This window comes from Oryza brachyantha, chromosome 7, assembly GCF_000231095.2.
Source record: "Oryza brachyantha chromosome 7, ObraRS2, whole genome shotgun sequence".
In the NCBI taxonomy this organism is placed as follows: Eukaryota; Viridiplantae; Streptophyta; class Magnoliopsida; order Poales; family Poaceae; genus Oryza; species Oryza brachyantha.
In genome coordinates, this window is record NC_023169.2 from 2920532 (window position 1) to 2944365 (window position 23834).

Here is a 23834-nt window from a genome sequence, read left to right on the forward strand (position 1 = left end):
AGACTTAAAAGATTCGTCTCGTGGTTTTTAGGCAGAATCTGAAATTTATTTTGTAAGTAGACTACATTTAATACTTCAAATATATATTAAAAACTTGATGTGTTGTTTTTGCGAAAATTTTTTTTACAAACTAAAGAATCCCTAAACAAAGCCTAAGGGTGACGAAGGGCGTAGTAAATTCGGCAGCTGTTTGAAACCTGGCCGAGACAAGCGGGTCTTCCGGTGGGTTCCCACATGCTGCATGCGCTTCCTCCCGCCGACGCCTCCCTCCATACACATCACGCTTCACACGTAGCTTTCGTCCCTGATTAATTAAGAGACATGGAATAACCGGTATAGAATTTATGTTACCCCCTGTGAGTGCCATGTGAGGTTTGGATCCATCATGAATCAGTGAGACATTGAGGACGCCAACCGAGTCTTTTTTGATAATTTTTTTGTTAAGTAATTTTGTCCTATTTGAAAATATACCGTTTATTTTTCAGTCCCTGTATTTAATTCCTCAACCTTAGATTTAAAGTTGATTCTGTGGTTTTTTTTATCGAAGTTTATTTTCTAGCCTTCGTATTTTAATCGCTAAAAACATGTATATAAAAACTTTTTATAAATTATTTTTATTTACAAATATACCCTTTGGTGTTTATATAGGATTGGTAACTTTTTTTACATAAAATTTAATAGTGACAAGTAAATACGAACAGAGGTAATACCTGTCTACATGCAGATCCTCTGGCACATGTGGCTCTTATAGGCTGTATAAGTCCGTCTCTACAATACTATAAGTATAATACTGTAGAGAGGATCTCATTTATTATTCGACGAGTAGAACCGTGATGGCACTAGCACCACTCTCTTGCCATCACCTTCTTGTGTTATGCCACTGTATTTGCTCCTTAAGGTCAAGCTCGTGCGTCCAAGTCCGACTGCCTGATTGATCAATCATGGATTCATGGGGGCATGGGTGGCAATCACCGCAAGAAATTACAAGGTGGGGGTCCATTGCTGACATTGGTGCCATCCTTGTGTGTGCTCTTGTTGTCTTTTCTTATTTCTTTCTCCGCGGAATAGGGATATCTCTTCAGAAAAATAAAGGAAAATGACTCACATCTTTTCGCTTTTTTAAGAAAGATAAAATGGCTTATTGCAAACGAAAAGTAATTTAGGGTAAATACTTTTATGTATATGTTTATAGTGATTAAAAACAAATACTGTAAAAAACCACAAATCAACTTGAAAATGAAGTTTTAAAATTTCAAAATTTGTTTATAAGAAGAAACTAGCGAAAAGATGGAAGCACACTCAAATAATATTCTATTTCCCTCGATAAATCTTGTCTCACATTTTCGCATTTTCTATGATACTCACCCTATTGGTAAGAAAAAAGTCTTTTTTTTTACCTAAACCATCTTGTCCGAATATATTGTAATCATGTATGTGTTCTTTTGATGATAAAAGATAAAATATTATCTGATTTTTTAAAGCAATTCAATGGTATAAACAATACAATTAACTACCATAAAATTAAGAATCTACTATAATAGGTGAGATAATTAACTTTTTATATAACCTTTTCAACATACACAATGTTTAGCATTTTAGAAAAGCGTGCGCATAAAAACCGAAAAAATAATCAAGAAGGGATAGTGTAATTGATCAAACGCAACTCATGTTCTTTACTTAAGAAGTCTTTGCACAACCATGTATATATCACTTATTTTCATCTTGAATCAGCTATAGCTATAAACTTAATCCTAATTATATTATGTGCGATATTTGGGTACACTTTTTCCCCAAATCACTAGTCCTCTATCCCTCTCTAGAATGAAAACCACACATGTTAAGTCCATTCCAAGAAAGCAATGTGCAAGAGAGGCCGCCTCAAACCCCTTTCAACCTCTTTACTACTCCACTCTATAAATAAATAATCCCACCTCGCTAACAAACAAACACACACACACCAACCCCCGCAAGAACAGCTAAGCCAAGTTGCGGCCATGGTGTTCGACGCGGGGACCGGCAGCGGCGGCGGCTCGCCGGCGGTGGGGAACCCTCTCCGCGTGATCCTGACGGCGGCGTTCGCTCGGCAGGTGGCGGTGGGGCGGTGGTTCACGGTGTTCGCGAGCCTGCTGATCCTGACGGCGTCGGGAGCGACGTACATCTTCGGCATCTACTCGCGGGCGCTGAAGGAGGCGCTGGGCTACGACCAGAGGACGCTCAACACCGTCTCCTTCTTCAAGGACCTCGGCGCCAACCTCGGCGTGCTCTCGGGCCTCATCAACGAGGTGACGCCGCCGTGGGTGGTGCTGGCCATCGGCGCCGCCATGAACCTGTCGGGGTACCTGATGGTGTACCTCGCCGTGGCCGGGAGGACGGGCGCGCCGCCGGTGTGGCTGGTGTGCCTGTACGTGTTCGTCGGGGCCAACTCGCAGTCGTTCGCCAACACCGGCGCGCTGGTCACCTGCGTCAAGAACTTCCCGGAGAGCCGCGGCGTGGTGCTGGGGATACTGAAGGGGTTCGTCGGCCTCAGCGGCGCCGTGTACACGCAGCTCTACCTGGCGTTCTACGGCGACGACGCCAAGTCGCTGATCCTGCTCATCGCGTGGCTGCCGGCGGCGGTGTCGGTGGTGTTCGTCCACACGATACGGATCATGCCGTACCCGCGCCGCCGCGGCGGGCAGGAGACGAGCAGCGACCCGTTCTTCTGCTTCCTCTACATCTCCATCGGCCTCGCCTGCTACCTCCTCGTCATGATCGTCGTGCAGAGGCAGTTCGCCTTCTCCCGCACCGCCTACGCCTGCGCCGCCGCCGCGCTCCTCATCATCCTCTTCCTCCCGCTCTGCGTCGTCATCAAGCAGGAGTTCAAGATCCACCGCGAGCGCCAGGAGCTCGACGCCGCCGAACTGCCGCCGACCATCGCCGTCCTCGACCACGTCCAAATGTCGAACACCACCACCAAGAAGGAGAAAGAGACAGAGACGGAAGCAGAGCAGCGGCGGCCTTCGTCTCCAGCGCCGGCGGAGGCGTGTTCGTCGTGCATGGGCAGGTGGGTGAAGACCATGTTCCGGCCGCCGGCGAGGGGGGAGGACTACACCATCCTGCAGGCGCTGGTGAGCGTGGACATGCTGGTGCTGTTCGTGGCGACCATCTGCGGCGTCGGCGGGACGCTGACGGCGATCGACAACATGGGACAGATCGGGCAGTCGCTGGGCTACCCGGCGAAGAGCATCAACACCTTCGTCTCGCTCATCAGCATCTGGAACTACGCCGGCCGCGTCACCGCCGGCTTCGCCTCGGAGGTGTTCCTCGAGCGGTACCGCCTCCCGCGGCCGCTCATGCTCACCGGTGTGCTCCTCCTCGCCGGCGCCGGCCACCTCCTCATCGCGCTCGGCGTGCCGCGGTCGCTCTACGCCGCCTCCGTCATCATCGGCTTCTGCTTCGGCGCGCAGTGGCCGCTCGTCTTCGCCATCATCTCCGAGGTGTTCGGCCTCAAGTACTACTCCACGCTCTACAACTTCGGCGGCATGGCCAGCCCCGTCGGCTCCTACATCCTCAACGTGCGCGTCGCCGGGAGGCTCTACGACGCGGAGGCGGACCGGCAGCCCGGCCGCGGCCTCGCCGCCGGCGCCGGGCGCGACAAGGTGTGCCTCGGCGTGGACTGCTTCAAGCACTCGTTCCTCATCATCACGGCGGCCACCGTGTTCGGCGCGCTCGTCTCGCTGGTGCTCGTCTGGAGGACGTGGAGCTTCTACAAGGGGGACATCTACGCGAGATTCCGCGACGGCTCCGCCGCCGGAGAGGGAGCGGGAGGCCGGTTGCCGGTCGAGCAGCCGCAGCGGCGGCGGCGGCGGCCGGAGGAGGAGGAGTCAACGGCGGTCTAAGGAAGCAAAGAATGAGGTGGTGAGAGTGCTTGGTGGTAGGTTGACTTAGTCAATGATGATGTGTATCAACTCGTTGCTGACGTGGCATGGAAGCTAGCATTACAAAAGCACACGAGAGTAAGAAAAAATCAGGAGTTCCCAAATCCGGTTGTGAATTCGGTGAACACCCAACAACGACACATCGGGAATTTCTTCATGCAATTACAAGTTTTTGCTACTTGCTTTGGAAACTTTTGATTTCGTGTCACCACGATTTCAACAAATTATGTCGAATGTAAATATAAGTATACTCACTGCATTCTATAATATATTGGGTAATTACCTTTTCCCATGTCGCATAGGATAAGGTTTATATTATATGTAACACCTATTAACTCGCACATCTTTTTTTCTCTAATTTTAAACTTTAAACTTTTCACCATTAAAACGTCCATCGATATTATATACATGCTAAACTATAATATGATTGTAACTCTTTATTACAACTATAAGGTGATCGTAACTCTTTATTGGTCTTTTTAACTATAAGGTGATTGTAATTCTTTATTAGTTCCTTGTTAGTGATGCGATTTATATTTTGAAACGGATGAATCAATAAATTATAAACTATGGTGGATTTGGTGGTGTTCATTTTGTTATGAGATTCTCTATATTATATGATTTTGTGATAACTATTTAAGGATTATATGACTTCTGTGATATTAAAAATCTGCTTCAAAAGTGTTATGCAATTTCTATACAAACATTCTCACAAGCACACAATTTACAAACTTGGTAAGTGTGGCAACGAAAATCTAAAAGAACAAATTCTATGCCGTACTATCGGTCTTGGAGAGTGATACATCTATAGCTTGACAACTTTTATCTTTTCTACTTATCTTTTGTAAGCTAAAATTTAAATTTATAACATTAAATTTAGAGTAGATTCTAAAGATATTTTTATCGTAGTTTATTTTTTTAGTTTTACCTTTTAATCACTAAGAATATATATATATATATTAAAGTTTTATCATAAATTATTTTCGGCTGGAAATATTCCGTCAGCCCCCCAGCTCAATTTTCAAAGAAAGAGTTACGTTCATATGTTTTCATTGGCTGATTTGATTAATGTGAGCAATTTAAGTGCCCGGCGAGTTAGGTGGAGAGACCTTTCTCATTTATTAGGCTGAGTTCAGTTTCCAAAAATTTTTATGACAGAGATCACATTAACGTGTAGATTATATATTTAAAGTATTAAACATAATCTAATTATAAAATAAATTTCAGATTCCGCCTAGAAACCAAGAGACGAATCTTTTGACTCTAATTAATCCATCATTAGCACATGTTGTTTACTGTATCACTTATGACTAATCATATACTAATTAGGCTTAAAAGATTCGTCTCACGACTTCCCCATAACTGTATAATTAATTTTATTGTTCATATATATTTAATGATTTATTTATGTGTACAAAGATTTGACGTGATATTTTTTAGATTTTTTTTAACTAAACAGGGCTTTGTTTCTTCGCTTCCGCAGGTACTCCTAAAAAGGACGGCATTTCAAATTGCAATGACAGAGAAAGGACATGCTTCTCTACTTCTAGATAACCACTATTTACTGTAGCATAAATAAACACTTTAATTTGTTATACCACTTTACATATTTGATTGATCCCGTTGAAAGACCCATTTTATCCTTAAGATCACAGATAGTAATGTTTTGTACCATCTAAATAGTGATAAAATCTTAAAAATGAGAATGTAAGTTGAACGTGCAAAGCTAGGAATTTGCTAAGCCTTAAGCTCAACCAATGTAATTTATTGAATTTTTGTAGTCTTCCATGATGTTTTGAATACATTTACAAGGAATTAAGAAGATAAGCCTAATCGTCCTAAGTACTGAGGTGATGGGTGATGGAGTGTAGGTACTGAGGTACATGATCTATCCGTTCGTATTCAAAATTTGGCATGTACAAATATAATTACGTGTATCCTTGTGATATTTACAACAGAATTGTCGTGTTTGGACCAAGACCAAATATAATTAGAGCAACCCTAATGTAATATATTAGTCATGATTTGTATACCATCCATGTTACAAAAAATAGGATTAAGTACTAAATATCACTCTTACAATACAAACACTACTAATCCACATATTTAAATTTAATGTTACCCATCTTTCATTATATATATGTTGAGTATTGTCTAAAAAGTATATCTCAGGTAAGATATGGTTTTCTTTTCTTTCTCTATTTAGGCCATGTTTCTTTCGGCTTGAGATTATTATAATTCAGGTTATTGGGAGTAAGCTGAAAGAAACTGATAACTTATTGATGTAACTTATTATAATCTAGAGCCTAGCTTATTATAATCTGATAAGCTCATTTAGGTGAGCTTTTTCTAGATTATTGGGTGAAAAATTACCCACCATGCCACCCCACTCCCTCTTTAGACTAGCAAACATAATAATCTAGACTCTAATAATCTAGGAAAGAAACAACTCATAACTTATTTTACTACAGATTATAACAATCTAGGTTATAGTAATCTGACTCAATAATCTATATTATAATAATTGTAAGCTGAAAGAAACATGACCTTAATCACTTGTCATGTCATCTTGACAACTCATTTAATTTGATGGAAATCCTTCTAGTCATTACATTGTAAATGTTCTAATGTGACATTGACAAGCTATAAGAATGGACTCATCGGATTTGTGGTTAGGTGGATGAGAGAAGATGAGAACGTAGAAAAGAGAGTCGCAGATTCGTAGCTAGACGTAGCACAGACTCTAATGAGTTGTGTGAGAGAGATAAGTGAGTCATGTATTATCACAGTACATATTCATATTTAAGTTAACTTTACATTGATTATAGATGGTGTATCAAATTAGCAACCTTACTTAAGGGTGCGTTTGACATGGTTTCTAGCTGAAGCTGCTTCCTCGGTTTCCATTGACATGCTCCTTGAACAATTAAAAGATGTGTTTAGTGAAAAATCGTATGTAAGATTTCTTTAATAACAAAAAAGCTATTAAAAATTAGAATATCTTTTATCATTTGTTAAGAAAAAACACAACTGAAGTAACTTGCGTGAAGGTCTCAACCGTATTTTTGATTGTTTAGAAGCATAAGGGAAATCACTTATTAAAGACTAAAAAATAATTTATGATTAAAACTTTATATACATATTTTGCTACCTAAAATAAATGCTGAAAAATAAAATATAATAAAGAAAAACAAATAAATCAACTCTAAATTAATATTTTAAAATCTAAACTTTGGCTATACATGGAAAAACTGGGACCCGGTTGACCAAGCATCATCATCTAGAAAAACAGAGCAGTACCCTCTGGGGCTCTGCCATATGAAAAAGATGATCAGGAGAAGCAATTCAATGATGGTTATTAATGGTTATTATGCCACCATAATTGCGTGGCAGTGTTCCGCGGTTGAGCTGGTGAAGGACGACGGGAAGACAGGTCTAAAAGCACTCTACCATCTTTTTCATCTCTGTTACGCTTATAAGCTAAAATATAAATTATTTATTTTAAATTTAGAGTATATTTTTCTTTTCGTGCCACAGTTTATTTTTTACCCTTAACATTTAAATTATTTTAAAAATCATTCATATATCATTTTTCTTATAAAATTTGTCATTTGCCTTTTTTTTCAAATTTTGGTACGTCTGCACAAATACCACTTGTGCAGATTGCTTACCCCGATCTGTGATGGATGGACGATTTGTCCATGCGTTATTGGACCGTCCGGATCGATCCTCTTCGGGTGAGGATAAATAAAACATTTTTTTCTTCCACTTATACTTATAAACCAAAATTTTTATTTTTAACTTTAAATTAGAGTAACTTTTAGAACTTTTTAATATAGTTTATTTTCTAGCCTTATTATTAGAACACTATATATATATATATTATATATATATAAAAATTAGATCCTACTACCAGGTATAGCTACTCCCTGCACGTTTACGATGAAAAACATTTTATAACTGTTTTTGCCCCCACCCAATAAAAAGTATGGACACTATTAAATCTCATGTGAATGATATAACTACACGTATAGAGTTTGTATTTTCTGTTGGAAGAGAGAAGAAATATGTATAGAGGTGTTTCTGCACCTTAGACGTGAAGAGAGTAGCTACACCTGATAGTAGGATAGATGCTTCATATATATATATATATATATATATATATATATATATAAAAGTTGTATTTATAAATATGCCCATTAACTTTTCCAATGAAAAAGCAAAACCATCGCTCTCAAGTTTATACATAGAAACAGGGCTGATTGGACGGTCAAACAAACTTCTTCGTGCTTCAGGGGTTGTTTAGATGGAGCTAAACTTTTTAGCCTCATGTCATATCGAATGTTTGGACACTAATTTGAGGTATTAAACATAGACTAATAAAAAAATTAATTTCATAAACTAGTGGTAATCCGCGAGACGAATTTTTTAAGCCTAACTGATCCATAATTAGAGCATGGTTACCATAGCATCACATAGGCTAATTATGGATTAATTAGGCTCAATAGATTCGTCTCGCGAATTGGTCCAAGATTATGGATGAGTTTTACTAATAGTCTATGTTTACTATTTATAATAAATGTCCAAACATTCGATAGGACAAGAGACTAAAAATAAATCTCTTGTCACAGACACCACCTTAAGCAACAATAGTGCGGATGTTTGTCTGCTTGGACAGTGATTTGGAGCCAATGCTACTTGATGGCAACACGAAGACTAATACTCCTACGATTAAGCCTGTTCAAATTAGGGCTAGGCCCGGTGGGCCCGGCCTGGTGTAAAAAGCCCAATCTCGATATGGCCTGATCATTTACTGGGCCTAGCCTGAGCCTAGATATTACAGCCTAAAAAAATCCGAAAGTTTAAGTAAAATGTTTTTTATTCGGGCTTTTTCTATACCCGACCCGAGGTTTGAATAGGCCTAATCATAATATATGTGATTTTGCAACTCTATAATATAACCTATTTTACTGTAATTGTTGTCCCATCCAATAATTCTAATTCATTTCTTCGTCTTACCTTGTCACTCTCGAAACACGTCTCATTTAATAGATTTATGTTAGTATTTTCTGTGTATCGCTAATTTGTCCAAAAGATGGTATAATACCTTGTACTATGAGCGGGACAAAGTATATACATAAGATCAAGCGCATACCTGCAGCAAACAAACAGCCCAATCGTTTGTTTTAAAATATATAATCCGACAACGGTTTATAATCCGTTGTCGGTTTATACGCCATCAATAGGTCATCAAACGGGGCAGGTTTGGGAAGAAAGGTGCAATATGGAAAAAATGTCTTTTAATTTGTAGAGAGTTGATAGGGCAAATTCCTCTAGCATGAAAAGTTCGGTACAAGAGTGAAAGGTTGTGTTCTTCACCCTACTTTCACAGACCATATTCTTTCTTTTATGAGCATGCTTTTAAATATTTAAAAACTTTCTATAGGAAAGTTACTTTAAGAAATCATTGAATCTATTTTATAAGTTCTTAATAGCTAATAATTCTTAATTAATTATATGCTAATATGTTTCTATGTTTTACATGCCGGTTACCTATCCATCAAAGAATGTGGCCTTTATGCTGCTACTCTTTAAACACCACATTATGCATTCATTTATGTAAGGGTTCAAAAGTGACACCAACTAAATTGCACAATCGTACGAAGAAAACGTTGAGTGGGACGATAGATATGAGAGGGCCAAAGTTTATTAGTTTAATCAAGAAAAATGATAACAACACATTCGTGATATGACTAGCAAATATATCAATCAATCTTATATTTCCATATGTAATCCTATTTTATTACTGTACATTCATGCGTTCTAAAGAAGCCAAAAAGTATTTAAAAGAGAGCAACTAAATTCCATGCCCTTTGATAAAACCACCATTCAAGACAGGAGCTAGCACACAACACATATGGGATAAGAGCTAGCACACAACACATACGAGAAATGATAATAACGCATTTCCAATGGATAGCATATAAATGAATCAACTAAGAAAAAATTGGTGTTGGTAAGGGCATGTCTTGATTTGTCAAATGTAGGTGTGGCATGGCTGGCAAACCTAAGGTAGCTAGGTAGACCATGGAAACATAGGTCAAGTGGCCAACTTGGATACTGTTTGATCAGTCTTTCCACTTCCATAACACAACACCTTCATTTTGAAGATCTTAAATGGGCGCATTCTCAAGTAGCACATGAACCAATTTTTTTTTCTTTTTTTTGTCTATTTTCTAAACTGTTAAACATTATATTTTAAATATATATATAGTATTTTTTTTAAAATGGATTAACCAATTTATCAAATTTGCAAAAAGCTAATAGTGAATTAATTATATGCTAATGATTTTGTTCGTTTTACGACTCATTGGCATAATGAGGTGCAAACGAGCCCAAGGTGTCCCCTGGAAGCAGCGCAGATCACAAGTTCAGCAACAGCAACAACTCGAAATGAATACCATACTATATAGTTCAGCGTTTACAGATTAACACTACCAGTCTTGCACACTGACGCGCGACCAACAAAACGATGAAAACTCGGAAGCCGATTCAGCAGTAGAACATCACATCCTGGACGTTTTCCTTGATCTGCGGTAGCCGGCGCACCGCCGCTGGCTGGCCGCCGGTCGCTCCGTCCAAGGTGACCTCCGCCGGCTGGCCGCCGGCCACTCCGTCCAAGGCGACCTCCGCCGGCTCGTCGTAGTACCTCGCTCGGAAGGCCGCCAGGTGAGCGTAGTAGGCTGGCGGGACTGCACAAACAGGATGGATATGTTATCTTCAGGAAAACAATGAAATAAAATATAAATGATCCCCAAGAATCCAAGCTGCAAGATAATCATGCCTAATTACATAGATATCGATAGTTAGAGCATAATGAGCAGGAAGAAAACTTCTTACCAACCGACACAGACCGGGTGCACCGCGCGTATCTGCAATTTCAAAGCAAAGATCAGCTCAGGTTGATGGCGGGAACAACTAACAACGTAAAAGCTGAGAAAGAATCGAGAAGTTTACGTGTAGCAGAGATTGTAAGTCAACGTCTGCAGCTGATCGGCAGAAAAACCGCTCTCGTCGTGGAGAACGTGGTAGTGAGTTGGCCTACTTGTTCCCTGGACAGAGAAGAGCAATTTCGCATCACTGATATTTCAGTCGTCTACAAAGATTTGTGATCCATGATAAGCAGAAATTGATTGTGTAAATATACCTGGATTCCGGCATGGCTACACAGGTAGAAGTCATACTCACTAGGATGGCAAATATGAGTGTCAACCACGGTTCCTGCAGATCATAGTGTACTAGACACAATCAAACAATCTATTTTTAATGACATACATTGGGGTCACTACAACTTGCAAGATATATGCAATTTGGTCAGCTACTCCCTCCATGTTTTTTATATGACGCCGTTAATATTTATATTTACATTTGATTATTTGTCTTATTTAAAAATTTTATCCAAATATGCAAAATTATAAGTTATACTTAAAGTTTTCATAATAATAGATCAAATTATAATAAAATAATTAATAATTATATATTTTTTGAATAATATGAATAATCAAACATAAACATAAAAGTCAACAGCCTCATATAAAAAAAATAGAGGGGGTATCTTGGAATTTGTTCAAATGAACCACTCATTCTTGTTTCATAAATAACATGAAAATGCATGATCCTCTAATAAGTCAATATTGTGATATTGTTCATTACAAATGTTTCGTATGTAGTACTCCCTCCATATGCAAATATATAATGTTGGTTAGTTCAGAGAAAAAAAAAAGGGAGGGGTAACATGAAAATAATGGTGGCTATTTTGCATGTTTATTGCTTGCCTAAGTACTAACTAGCCCTTTTTACGTCCATGAGATTCACAAGCATGTCATGATAGGTCAACATGTTATCTAATTTGTTAGTGAACAACTTACATGATATGTGTTTGATAAGATTTGCACCCTCGGATGAGTGACTCATTTGAGCAAGGTGTGCTATCACAAATACATTGTACTCACTTTTTTTAAGAAGACACTATCACAGGCATAAACTAATTAATGTGTTTTTTGCTTTTCTGGTAAGGGATAACTAGAGGATTAGTAGGCGATTATATACCTGGAAGAATGTTCCCACTACTGTCGGTATGCTCCCCAGGGAAGAGCCTTGTGTGGTGCCTTTTTTGGACTACCACAAATGTCACCATGGGGTTATAATCTTCGCCCAAAGATTTAATAGCCTTTATACAGAAAAAAGGAGAATACCAAACATCATGAATCAATCATACATGATAAAAGTAGAATTACGTACAAAAGGAAATATTATTACCTTCTTAATTGCGTGCAGCTCATAGAGCAGAACCTGGTAGAACTGCCCGTCACTTACACCATCCCTGGGTACATAAAACACTAGCAATTACAGATCCTGGCTTCATCCGCAAGAGTAATATATCACATGATATGTGAGTTGTGTGGTCTGTTCTTGGTAATAATACAATCTAAATTTCTCTACGTATCTAACAAATTGATGCAATAGAGGCATAAGTTGAAGTGGATACCTGTAAAATATTATCCTTGTAGGTCTACGGTTGCCATTCTTACAGAATGCAATAATTAACTCCCTGTAAAAAAGAAAAGAAAAGAAAAGAAAATGTGGATGAAGCACCTAAATTTCAAGCCACTATGTCACCATTGTCAATTATCAAATCTCAGGACAAAAACTCACCTGATCATTCCGCCATATATCTTCACCGAGACATTAGCCTTCTCCGAGACATTAGCCATTGTGAAGAGATCTTGTATAATCTCCTGCCGAGGTGGTTGGGCAGAGACAAGGGCTCTGTACTTAGTGATCTCAGGCCAGTCCATAGAGGCCACCACCTGCGTCATATGTGATTTTTTTACAAAATAATTCCATTTCATTATCTAATGAAATTTCGTTTAATTTGGTTCAACGATGAATTAAACAACTGCCGGTAGGGAATGAAAGAAACTAACCGCTGCGATCGACACTGATGAGTCCTCTCCGGGAGCAGGATGGGTAACATCAGCACCAAAAACTATTGTTGTGTTTTCTGGCCCACCAGGTACAAGAGGTCGCTGAAGAACTGAATTGCGCCCTCCAACCTGATTAAGAAAGAGTAAATATACCGAGAGTTTTACTCAAATCCTTTCTTTTGTACCTCAAGATACTGGTATCTCGAGATATCAAATCGTTTCTTACCATTGGATCTAGCTAAGTAGGATGTGTACCGTTTGATCCAACGATCAGAAATAATTTGGTACCACGAGGTATCGGTACCTCGAGGTACAAAAGAAAGGACGAGAGTAAAACTCCTCCATTGAACACCTAAACCACATATCAAACAGAGCATGGCCGTAAACAAGGCTTGCCTTGACATTGATTTTAAGTGAAACATTTTCCAGGTACTGTCTGTTAGAGGACTTCACATGCTTGCCGCCTGGCTTGAGGCATTGAGATACTATCCCTAGTTCAGTCTCGCACACCCTCTTAATTCTCCCTGAAAAATTGTGCACATCGCACTGAAATTTATCCTGGAATATCTTGCAGGCATATTAGCTGAATAAGAAAGTTTATATGTGTATACCATAATGACCAGAAACATCTGGAAGAATCACAACAAGCAGTTGGAGGTTAGGAGCCATGGAGTGAATATTGCTCAGGGCAGCTTCTATACTATCATGATTAGCTGACCGAATCTCTATCTCTGGCATTTTTTTAAATTTCTACAAAGACAAACATGGCGTGATATGTGCTGACTAACGATTCCAAGTTATTATATTCATAAGCATATATAAACAAGCTCACCATGCCAATGGAATTGCATGTAAAAACTAAATCATCGCATAGTTTCTGCACCGCGATTATACTCATACGTGAAAAGTTCACACAGGTCCAGTTCTGAACTGTAACTCCCTGAACCATTTTCTGGGGAAAAAAACATAAATAAACGTATCAGTGAACAACAGAAAGAAGGCTATTCAAATTTTAGTTTGCAGACAACCGATTTTAATGACCCACAATATCTCTTGTTTGCATATGTCAATAGTTTCATATTAAAGGCGTTCATGTGCCATCCACTAAATCTTTGAAAATGAAAAAATTAATGTTCATTAAGCAAGAGCATTTTTCTCATCCTTGAGGAGGTACCACTAGGTATTACTTTTTTCTATATAAAATTTGGTACTTTCTAGTATCTAAGATACCAAGAGGTATCAAATTTTACATAAAAAACAGTAATACCTCGTGATACCTTCTTACGGATGAGAAATTGCTCTTCAAACAAACGCCATGTGCAGAGCATTCAACATCAGCTACTGCCAAAAAAGTGATTGATAAATTTCAGTTCAGGGGCAGGGCATCAACACTGAAATACTGAATCACCTTATTCACCATAGTCCATTTCCCAACGCTGGGTTGGCAAGTTTTGTCTTTTCCAGATTCATGGTATCTCAGCTGAATAACGTAAAAAGTCCAGATTAGTACAAAAACTCAGGAGATAAAACATCAAAATGAGTTGTAGACTTGTAGATTAGCTACCGTGGGCGCAGTCAGCACACGGGCAGTCACATCGGCCATTTGATTGGAAATATCAAGTCTAAACGCCGTCACCACCCTATCTGCTGGGTAGTTATTGTGTTGAACCATCTACATTAGATAAACACAATTTTGATAGATTGTTAGCAATTATAACACAATTTGGCTGCATGTTAAAAGATCAGAACGGTCCCAGTAGTTATTCAAAAGCTAATATCAGGAGCGATTTTGTTTTTCTCATGACCGAATTCATTATTAAAATTTAAATTCTCAACCTTAAATTTAGAGTTGATTTTAAGGTTTTTTCGCCAAAGTTATTTTCCAGCTTCGGTTTTTAGATCGCTATGAATACGTATATAAAAATTTTATTCGCAAATTATTTTTTAAAATATGTCATTTGCATTTTTATTTTAATATGCCAAAAGATGACCTTGATGTTGGATGATTAAAAACATCAAAACAGAACCATGTGCGTAGTCATCAATTTGTACGAACTTGCAAAACTGTGGGGTGTAAAGTTTACCTTTTTAGGCATATGAGCCACTTTATGTGTACTGCACTCGCCTGTTTTGGAATTTTTGAGTAAATGCAAAATGCATGTTGAACTAAACACACATATTTTCCAGAATGGTAACACAGGTATGTCAGGGTTAATAATGTTTATTGACAATATAGGTTAAATAAAGAGATGCATAGAACTACCCTTGAAAAATCATTTTGAGAATGATATATAAGCACTAAGAGGGTGCTGTCTTAGTCCTAGAGAGACTTTATTTGTCCAACGAAGACTTTATTTTTTGAGCAATTATTGTAATTGTTAAAGTAGTACAAAGATGCATTGAGATTTAAAAAGTAGGGAACCAATATTCATTTTTAGCTCATCTTGTTTGTCCCACCAAGATTTTATTTTTGAGTAATTATTGCATTTGATAAAATAGGTGATAAATTCATTTAGATTTTAAAAAGTAGGGAACCAATATTCATTTTTAGCTCATCTTGTTTGTCCCACCAAGATTTTATTTTTGAGTAATTATTGCATTTGATAAAATAGGTGATAAATTCATTTAGATTTTAAAAAGTAGGGAACACATTATGGTCTTTATAGTTTTGTGGAGTATAGGCATATGAGAGGTAGGCTAAAAATAAAGTATTTTTTTGGATGGAGAGAGTAACTCTTAACTTCTAGTCTTACAAAAGAAGATAGTGGCTGGACACTTGCCTCATTGATTTTCTGCTCCCTGTTCCGGGGCTTCTGACAAGTTGATCGCAGGATGCCAGTCACTTGCTTATCACTAAGCTTCTTGGAGTATCTTTGCCCTTCTATAATTGTGCATACCTGCATATTTGTTATATTCATAATAGTTAGCGTAATGCATGTGGAGCCATGGACAAAAAATTCCAAAAAATTACCTCCATTGGTAAATATATAGGACTAGGAGAGCTGCCGGATTGCAGACAGGGCCAAGACGTGTATTGCAGCTTGTATTTGTACCGTTCCGAAAAGTACTGAGTAACTGTCTGGATAGCTCCATCCAAAGGAAAGCTAGAAACAGTAAATGGCAAGATACAAGTTGAGCCAGAAAATATGACCATAGAGAACATAAGCAAGGGGAGAAGAGAAAACTAATTACTTCAGCTGACTCAGTGGTTCAGATGTAATGGAAGTTATCTTGTACTTGCTTCTTTTTCCCTTCTGGTGTGTGGTTTCAACACGAATACCGCATAGTGCTTTCTTAAGCTGGAACAAATTTTAAGTAGAACAAAGAAGTTAGTGAGAATAGATAAGTGCGTGTGCCAAACTTTTTGGTTGAGAAATTTGTACCTTCAGGCGATCAGTGTCAGAAAGCGGCGGTCTAGGGCCACGACCATTGCCATTGGTAGTAGATATGTTCAGACACTTCTGGACATATTCTACCACGTTGATAGGTTTGAAGAATGCAGTCGAGGATATATCTGAAAAGCACGGGGACGTACACAACTAAGAGAGAAAAACAGTGCTAGACCATGCATGAAAAGAGCTGCATGCATAAGCAAATCTTGCGCAAATAAAAAATGAACTGTAAAATATTTCGTTGAGCTCATCTAACAGGATTTGATATAGAACATACTCATCTGTTTGCTCCTTTCCTATCTTTGAAGGTTCACATTACCTTGAGTGCTACATGTACAATGTAAAACACTGTAAAAATGTTCCATACACTAATGGAGATGCCGATTTCCATAAATGCCTAGCAGACAAAGGCATATAATATAAATAGGCTTGCTTTGTAAGTTAAACACAGATGAACAAAGATTAATTTGAAGTTTTGTCTACTTTGACAAAAAAAAAACGAGGAAAAACAACAGAGCAAATGAATGGGAAGTGTGATATGCACGCCATAGTTTCAATACGAAGGGACAAATGAAACTGAATGTGGGCATATTTGTATGATTATGTACCCAAAATTTAAGAAGAGTATTTTAAGATGATTATACAAACCTATATTCAATGTGAGCCCCATCTGAGTTGGGCGCAGGCTCTGATAGTATCCTTTCCAGCATTCCAGTCCACCATCAATGTCTTGTCGACCGAATACAGGGGAGAAGAATGACCGAGAAACGGTGACATAGCTGCAAGAAATCATCACATGGTGTAAACATCATTTCACAAAATAGTATATTTTTACCAGAAAAAAAAGCTGACTCCGATACATTTTACAGGTATTTTACGGATAGTATAATTTAATCCACACTGTTAATCTATTTTTATTGGACGACTGTGATTAAATTATACTACCAATAATATTAGGTATAGTAGAAATTTAAAGGGACAATATCGTCATTTTTATTATGATCTTTATTGCAAAAAATACAAAATTATAAAATACTGCTAACTAAGTAATTAACAAAGTATAAAAAGTCTCTTTTTCTACTGATATACTGATAGTATAATATTACCAGTAAAATGTACAGTAAAATGTACCGGAGAGTTAAAAAAAAGAGGTGGGAAACACATCATACTTGAGAGAAGGGAACTCCCGCAGGACAACGTCGAGTGCTTGGATCGTATCCTGAGGCGAATCCGTATGATTGCTGGCGATGAACTGCTGCAAGCGGTGCACATCTGCTTGGCCGGCAAGTCGAAGTGTGACCTTGTACTCCCTGAAGTAAAAAGTAAACGGTTGATCGTTAGCTAGCTGCTGCATTTCATACACAGGTAGCCTAACTAGTGTTCACTAAATGTAGTTCATTATCCACAAACCACAAGTATATTTCCTAGCTAGAATGCACAAATGTAGTAAACATTAGTTACTAGAGGTGACAGGTGCTCACATTTCCCTGAGGTCTTTACCCAGCTTGATCTTAAAGTCCATTGACTCGAACGGCAGCTTTCCTGAAGCGTACAGGGCCTTGCTTCCATCGTAGGCGAAACCTATGCCACCGAGATCGGCGAGATGCAACCTCGAGAGCTCAGAGATCAGTACCCTGTTGATACGCCTTGTTTTTGGCTGAGGGGTCAAGTTTACCTGAAAAGAAGTAGGCGTAGTCTGATCATAAAAAAGGGCAGAAACGGTAACAACGATACCATTTAAAACCTGTTCATAAACTTGTACCATCAACCAGCTCTCATTTAATTTTACCCAATCTTACCCTTAATCACTAGGGACATCAATAACATTTCCTCCTTTTTAATTAGTGGTCAGATGATTATCATTTGAAACATCTGTCACTTTTTTTTGCTGTCTAGTATTGCTTTAAGATTCGTATATAATGAATTAACCCTAATTCTCCCTCTCCCTCCCCCCTCGCCATCGTCTCCTTTTTCATCTCGCCATCGTCTCCTTTTTCATGGTTGGCCTCGATTCCTCATCCGGTCTCTAAACACATGAACTCTACTAGCTCATCAACCGGGCAACCTTCTTGTGGACCAAAACGTACCATTTCCTCGATCCGCAACAGGCTCTGGACAGACGCACGAGGCTACTGCCATTGCCTCCAAGCCAGGATTCAGACAGAGAGGCCAGCAATGGTGATATAGCAAGCACGAGTCGAGAGCTGAACTTGACCAAGCACGGCACATGGCCCCTGCGACGCTTTTCCCCCAAAACGGCAGCCCAAAAACTACCGCGTGGAGAAGATAAAGAAACAAAAAAGATCAAAGCTAAAAACAAAGCACTCCAGTACGGAATCGCAGCGCTACTTCCGTTGAACGCCTTCAACCTGAATACCACATCGATTTGTGAAAAATCTCTATCCACGATTAGAGTGAATGCGGCATGTAGATGTAGGAGGTGAAGGGAGGTAATATGATCATAATTAAGGTTCTAGGGAGGCTTACGTCGTAAAGGTAGATCGAGTCGTCGTTGGTGATGCGGACGAGGAAGTGGTTCGCGCGCACGGTGATACTTTCCCCAACCGTCCCGGTCCCCGGTCGCCGCGGCGGCGCGATGCGCTTTGTCGACAGCGGGATGGGGGCCGCTGGCTTCTGGGATCCAGGCGCGAGGGGATCGGGGGCTCCGCCGGCCACGGCCAGCGTCCCCACGTCCCTCGCGAGGGCAGAAACCGCCGACGCAGCGGGTCGAGGCTGTGGCGCCGCAGCAGCCACCGCCGACGAGTTTAGAGGCCGCGGCGCCGAACTAGAAGACGCGGTCGCATGCTCCGGCTGCGCTGAGGTCGAAGCCACCGTGGGCGCCGCTGGCTTCTGGGATCCAGGCGCGAGGGGATCGTGCGCTCCGCCGGCCACGGCCAGCGTCCCCACGTCCCTCACGAGCCTCACCGCAGCGGGTCGAGGCTTTGGCGCCGCAGCAGCCACCGCCGCCCACGATAGAGGCCGCGGCGCCGAACTCTTCTCGGTCGCATGCTCCGGCTGCGCTGCTGAGGTCGAAGCCACCGCGGGGACCTGGACCGCAGGAGCGGCCGGAATAGGGGCCGCGGACGTAGGGCAAAAGCCATCTCCGCGGCCATACGGCGGGGGCGGCTGCTGGTACCAGCCTCCTCCTCCAGATCCTCGACCAAAGCCACCGGGGCCGTACGGCTGCTGCTGCGGCTGCTGGTACCCTCCCCTTCTGCCCCTGCCGCGCCGTTCTCCGCCGCGCGACGCCATGGCAGGGTCTTGTTTGGGAGCACGCACGCAGAGATGGAGGGAGGGGAGCTACGCGGAAGAGCGTGGGGGCGATCGATCGAGCGAGTGGAGAATTCTGGAGACCGGAGGCGAGAAGCGGGGGCACAATTTATAGGCGGAGCCCGTCACGCCGTGGGCCCCTCGTGCACCTAGGCTTTCCTACGTGGAAAGGAGCAGCCTGCCTAGGCATCTTTTAACTCTTTTTGATATACATGCTAATGAATATATTGACAAGGTATTCATATAGATACTAATAAATCTAAATATATATATAAATTATATACATTCATCAATTAATAAATATAGACAAGGTTAGTCAGTCTTATAATATGAAACGGAGGTAGTATGTTTTATTAAAACGCTATAATATAATATATATATATATATGTGTGTCATAAGTTGTTAATTTCATCAAATTTGATCAAAGTTGTTAATTTGATTAAATATATGCGCACGTACGTATGTTTTATGTGTTTATACTTAAATAACTTATACTAAGGTCAATCCGCTGAGATAAAAAAAATCTCTTTCTCATCTTTCCTCGTCGTGCAACATTAAATAGTTTAGCTAATTAAAATGATTTTTGAATCTAAGACCAGTTGTCTAAATAAATCATATTTGCTTAAAAGTTCTAGCCTAGCACCGTTTCTCTCTCATGCATATACCCCCTTGAAATACATATTGAAGCTGCCGTTAGGACTCACTGTATCAAGTGGCATCAATTCACTCGCGAGTGGATGAATAGGTCCACCTAGTTGTGAGTGGACGTAGGCGCTTGTAATTTGCAACATGTGACTCCCATGATATCTCCTCCCACATGTAATTTGCAATAAGTTTGTTGACCCCAAGGTCCACGTACTCCGTGTACCTCGCACACATCCTAATATATCCGGATTCGTCTTATGAGGTACAAGACATCCATGCAACTAAGCTAGCATGCCAACTGTCTAGGCCTAGCGTCTATTGAGATGAGTTGGCAAAAGAGGCGCAAGTGTTCATATAGTCGGTTGTACGTCAAGATGGAAATGAACCAACACAAATCAGATTAACAAAAAAGAAACATAAAACTCGTAGGATTAGTACTTTTCTATTTCTATTGACTATGTGATATTAGTTACTCAGATTGATATGAAATTGTCATCTAGTCCTAAATCTAAATCTCTGGTTAGTTAGGAGGGGACCTCTATGGTTGATTTTTTTTTCCTTTAGACATTGTATCATTTTGATTTATTTTTTAAATGGAATTCATTTATTCTGGCCTTTGATTTATAAAAGCTACAACCAATTATTATAGAGAAAAGATGGAAATTGTTCAACACAAAATAAGTGAAGCAAAAGTGAAACAATAAATAAACTTGTAGAATTAACCCTTGTCTATTGATTTGGCCATGTGATATTATTCGTTAGAATATATGTAACGATCAACTCTAATCCTCAATCTAAATCTTTGGATAGGAGGGATACTATATGGTGTATTAGTTTTCCATGTAAACATAGTGAGCTTTTGCTGATTTATAGTATACCATTCACAGTATAGCATCTTCCTACCATGGGATGCACAACTCATGCATCTTGTGATGTCTTAGTTCCTTCCATGTGACTCCCCGGTATGAAGCCATCTGCATGAGCACCCAATTGTCTTGGCATATCAAGGTCAACATGCCTATATTGCAACATATGGGCAAAAGGGATGCTTGTGACCATGTATATAGTTAGTTATCCTGCAAGACGGATATTAGTAAAAGTAAATAAGTGAAACATAAAAAGGAAAGAAAACTAGCAAGATTAACTCTCCTCTATTGAGGTTGACCATGCAATATTATTCTTTTCACTAATATTGCAAGATCATGGAGCGTGTGTGTTTGGTGTGGAGACTCGAGGGTGTGTCTATTAATTAGGTTGGTCGATCAAGTGAAGAGAAATAATGATTTGTTTTTGCGGAAAATTAATTAATACTATCTCTGTTTTATATCATAAAACTTTCTAGTCTTGTCTAAATTCATCTATTGATAAATATATATAATTTATATACATGTCTATATTCATTATCATCCATGTGAATCTAGATAATCCTAAAAAATCTTATATTGTGAAACAGAGATAGTAGTTGATCAGTAGTAATCTTAACAATTGATCATTACTGCTGCCATGACATTCTCTCCAGCCATAGATCGAGAAACATTAACATTGCAACGGAGTAACAGTGAGCACACACTTCTTCATGCAGTCAAGACAAGAGAGACAGAGACGATACATGTCATCTGACAGAACAGAAATTTATTTTATTGAGAGAATAAAATCCAACTACAAGCAACGAAATGTACCAGATAACAATGCATGCAATCCTACAAATATGCACAGGTGTGGAGATACAAACAGTGCTAGCTAGTATCACACAGCCCATATAATTAATTACCAAACTAATTCTAGATTAGCCAATATTTTCATGCATGAAAAGAACTAAACAAAACCAAAAATTATACTAATGCAGTTAACTGATCAATCAATGCTGATCTAAACACCTAATAATCTATGGATGAGATTAATTAATTGCTATATATAGACAGGCGTCGTCACTTTGGTCAGGTAGAACACACAACAGCAGCAGCAGCAGCAGTGTCGCGTGCACGGTGCTCTCAAAAAACGCGCAGCCATGCACGCATGCAGGCGCCGCGCCATGGCCGGATGCATGAGCTCGCTCGATCGATCGCCATGACTGCGCGCGGTCTACTGCTCCAGCGACTCCATGAAGAAGCTGAGGTCTCGCTCCACGGCCGGGTTGGACCGGATCGCCTTGTCGTCGGCGATGGCGTGGACCAGCTTCGTCGGCACCAGGCACACGCCCTCGCCGGCGAGCCGCTCCTGCGCGCCGCCGCTCGCCAGCAGCGCGCGCATCCTCTCCTCCGCTATGGATGGCACCTTTGGCTGATCGAAATGTAATGTGATGGAGAATTAGTTAACCCAGAGGTTTGATCCATGTGTAGTTCAGAGGTAGGTGATGAGTGGGTGGGTGGTTACCTCGTCGGCGGAGTGCATGAGGGCGAGCATGCCGACCTGGGCCTGGAGGAGCTTGACGTGGCGGGCGGCGGCCTGCAGCATCTCGGCGGTGCTGTTCAGCTTGGCGGCGCCGGGGATCAGCCGCGACAGCTGCCCCGTCTTCCCGCTGATCCGCCTCCGCCGCTCCCTCGCCGCCGCGCTCTGCACGGCCTGGTGGTGGCGCCCGTAGCCCGCCTCGGCGGCCTTCTTCGGCTCCGCTCCGGATCCCCGAACGAACACCGCGTCAGGCGGCAGCTGCCAATGCTGCTGCTGCACCGGCGGTGGAGGAGGCGGCGGCGGCGGCGGTGGCGGGGGGATGAAGAAACTGCCCTCGAACTCCGGCACTGGCGCCAACGCCTGAGCAGCCGCGGCGGCGGCGGCGGCGGGGAGCTCGACACACGAGGCGTCGTCGCCGCCGACGACGCAACCGCGCGGCCTCTTGCTGCCGCAGCGACGCTGCACCTCGACGACCTCGCCGCGGGGAAGGGGGCGGAGGAACGCGTCGAGGCCGGCGTCGGCGGGCGGGTCGTAGACGAACCCTAGCAGTGCGTCGGTGACGTCGGGGTGGACGTCGTCGGCGAGGCCCTGGACCTGGAGGAGCCCCGTCCCGCCGTCGCCGTCGCCGTCGCCGTCATGAACGCAGCGGCGGCGATCGAAGAGGCCCGACGAGAGCCTCGCCGTCGCCGTGGACATCGCGCGGCGGCGTGGGGAGAGCGAGCGAGCGAGACAACGACGGTTTTTCGCGCGTGTGAGTGTGCGCGACTCCAACCGCTGCTGCTGCTTCGCACGTGTGGGGAGGAGTGGAAAACGTGGGGCCTACAAAACCGGGGGATTTCTAACCGTCCGGAAGAGAATCCAAGGCAGGTTAATTACACCAGTGGTGTTTAGTTGGGCCGTGGTCTGATATAATCCGGCCCGTTACATGTATCCGCTTGGTTAATCCAAGGCAGCAAACCCAGTATCTTGCATGTTTTCCATTTTTAACTTATACTAGTTACATGGTCATGCGTTACAACGAGACTATATTTAACCACGAAATAGTTTACTCAAAGCATAAATTTATAACAGAAAGGAAAAATAATATGGATAATATGTAACAAAGAATAACATATAAAACATTTCACATCCATAAACAAATCATATAATATAAATATATAATAGAATTTCTTAGTAAAAAGAGGCAAACTTAATGTGGACACCCTTCCGATGATTGATGGCACACTGTCCGAGAG

The 23834-nt window shown here is 41.2% G+C and overlaps 3 protein-coding genes across 3 annotated transcripts; 1 reads left to right on the top strand and 2 right to left on the bottom strand.

Annotated features, from left to right (window-relative positions):
* Positions 1–1919: 1919 nt before the first annotated feature.
* On the top strand, positions 1920–4274 carry LOC102709579 (protein NUCLEAR FUSION DEFECTIVE 4-like). Its single transcript, XM_040525664.1, has one exon. It carries the CDS (start codon positions 1995–1997, stop codon positions 3876–3878), a length of 1884 nt encoding a protein of 627 aa, XP_040381598.1. The 5' UTR covers positions 1920–1994; the 3' UTR covers positions 3879–4274.
* A 6032-nt stretch (positions 4275–10306) lies between these two features.
* On the bottom strand, positions 10307–19548 carry LOC102709858 (protein argonaute 14-like). Its single transcript, XM_006658286.3, has 22 exons — positions 18784–19548; positions 17778–17971; positions 17466–17606; positions 16945–17075; positions 16288–16418; positions 16097–16203; positions 15876–16008; positions 15685–15801; positions 14469–14576; positions 14313–14384; positions 13737–13856; positions 13516–13654; positions 13301–13428; positions 12905–13033; positions 12633–12787; positions 12466–12528; positions 12237–12300; positions 12027–12147; positions 11125–11198; positions 10935–11029; positions 10818–10849; positions 10307–10669 (listed from the first exon to the last, which is right to left on the bottom strand). Exons 1-22 carry the CDS (start codon positions 19546–19548, stop codon positions 10470–10472), a joined length of 3219 nt encoding a protein of 1072 aa, XP_006658349.2. The 3' UTR covers positions 10307–10469.
* Positions 19549–21834: 2286 nt separating this feature from the next.
* LOC107304646 lies at positions 21835–23400 on the bottom strand. Its single transcript, XM_015839592.2, has 2 exons — positions 22585–23400; positions 21835–22491 (listed from the first exon to the last, which is right to left on the bottom strand). The coding sequence occupies exons 1-2, from the start codon at positions 23293–23295 to the stop codon at positions 22294–22296; spliced, it is 909 nt and encodes a 302-aa protein (XP_015695078.2). The 5' UTR covers positions 23296–23400; the 3' UTR covers positions 21835–22293.
* Between the last annotated feature and the right edge of the window lie 434 nt (positions 23401–23834).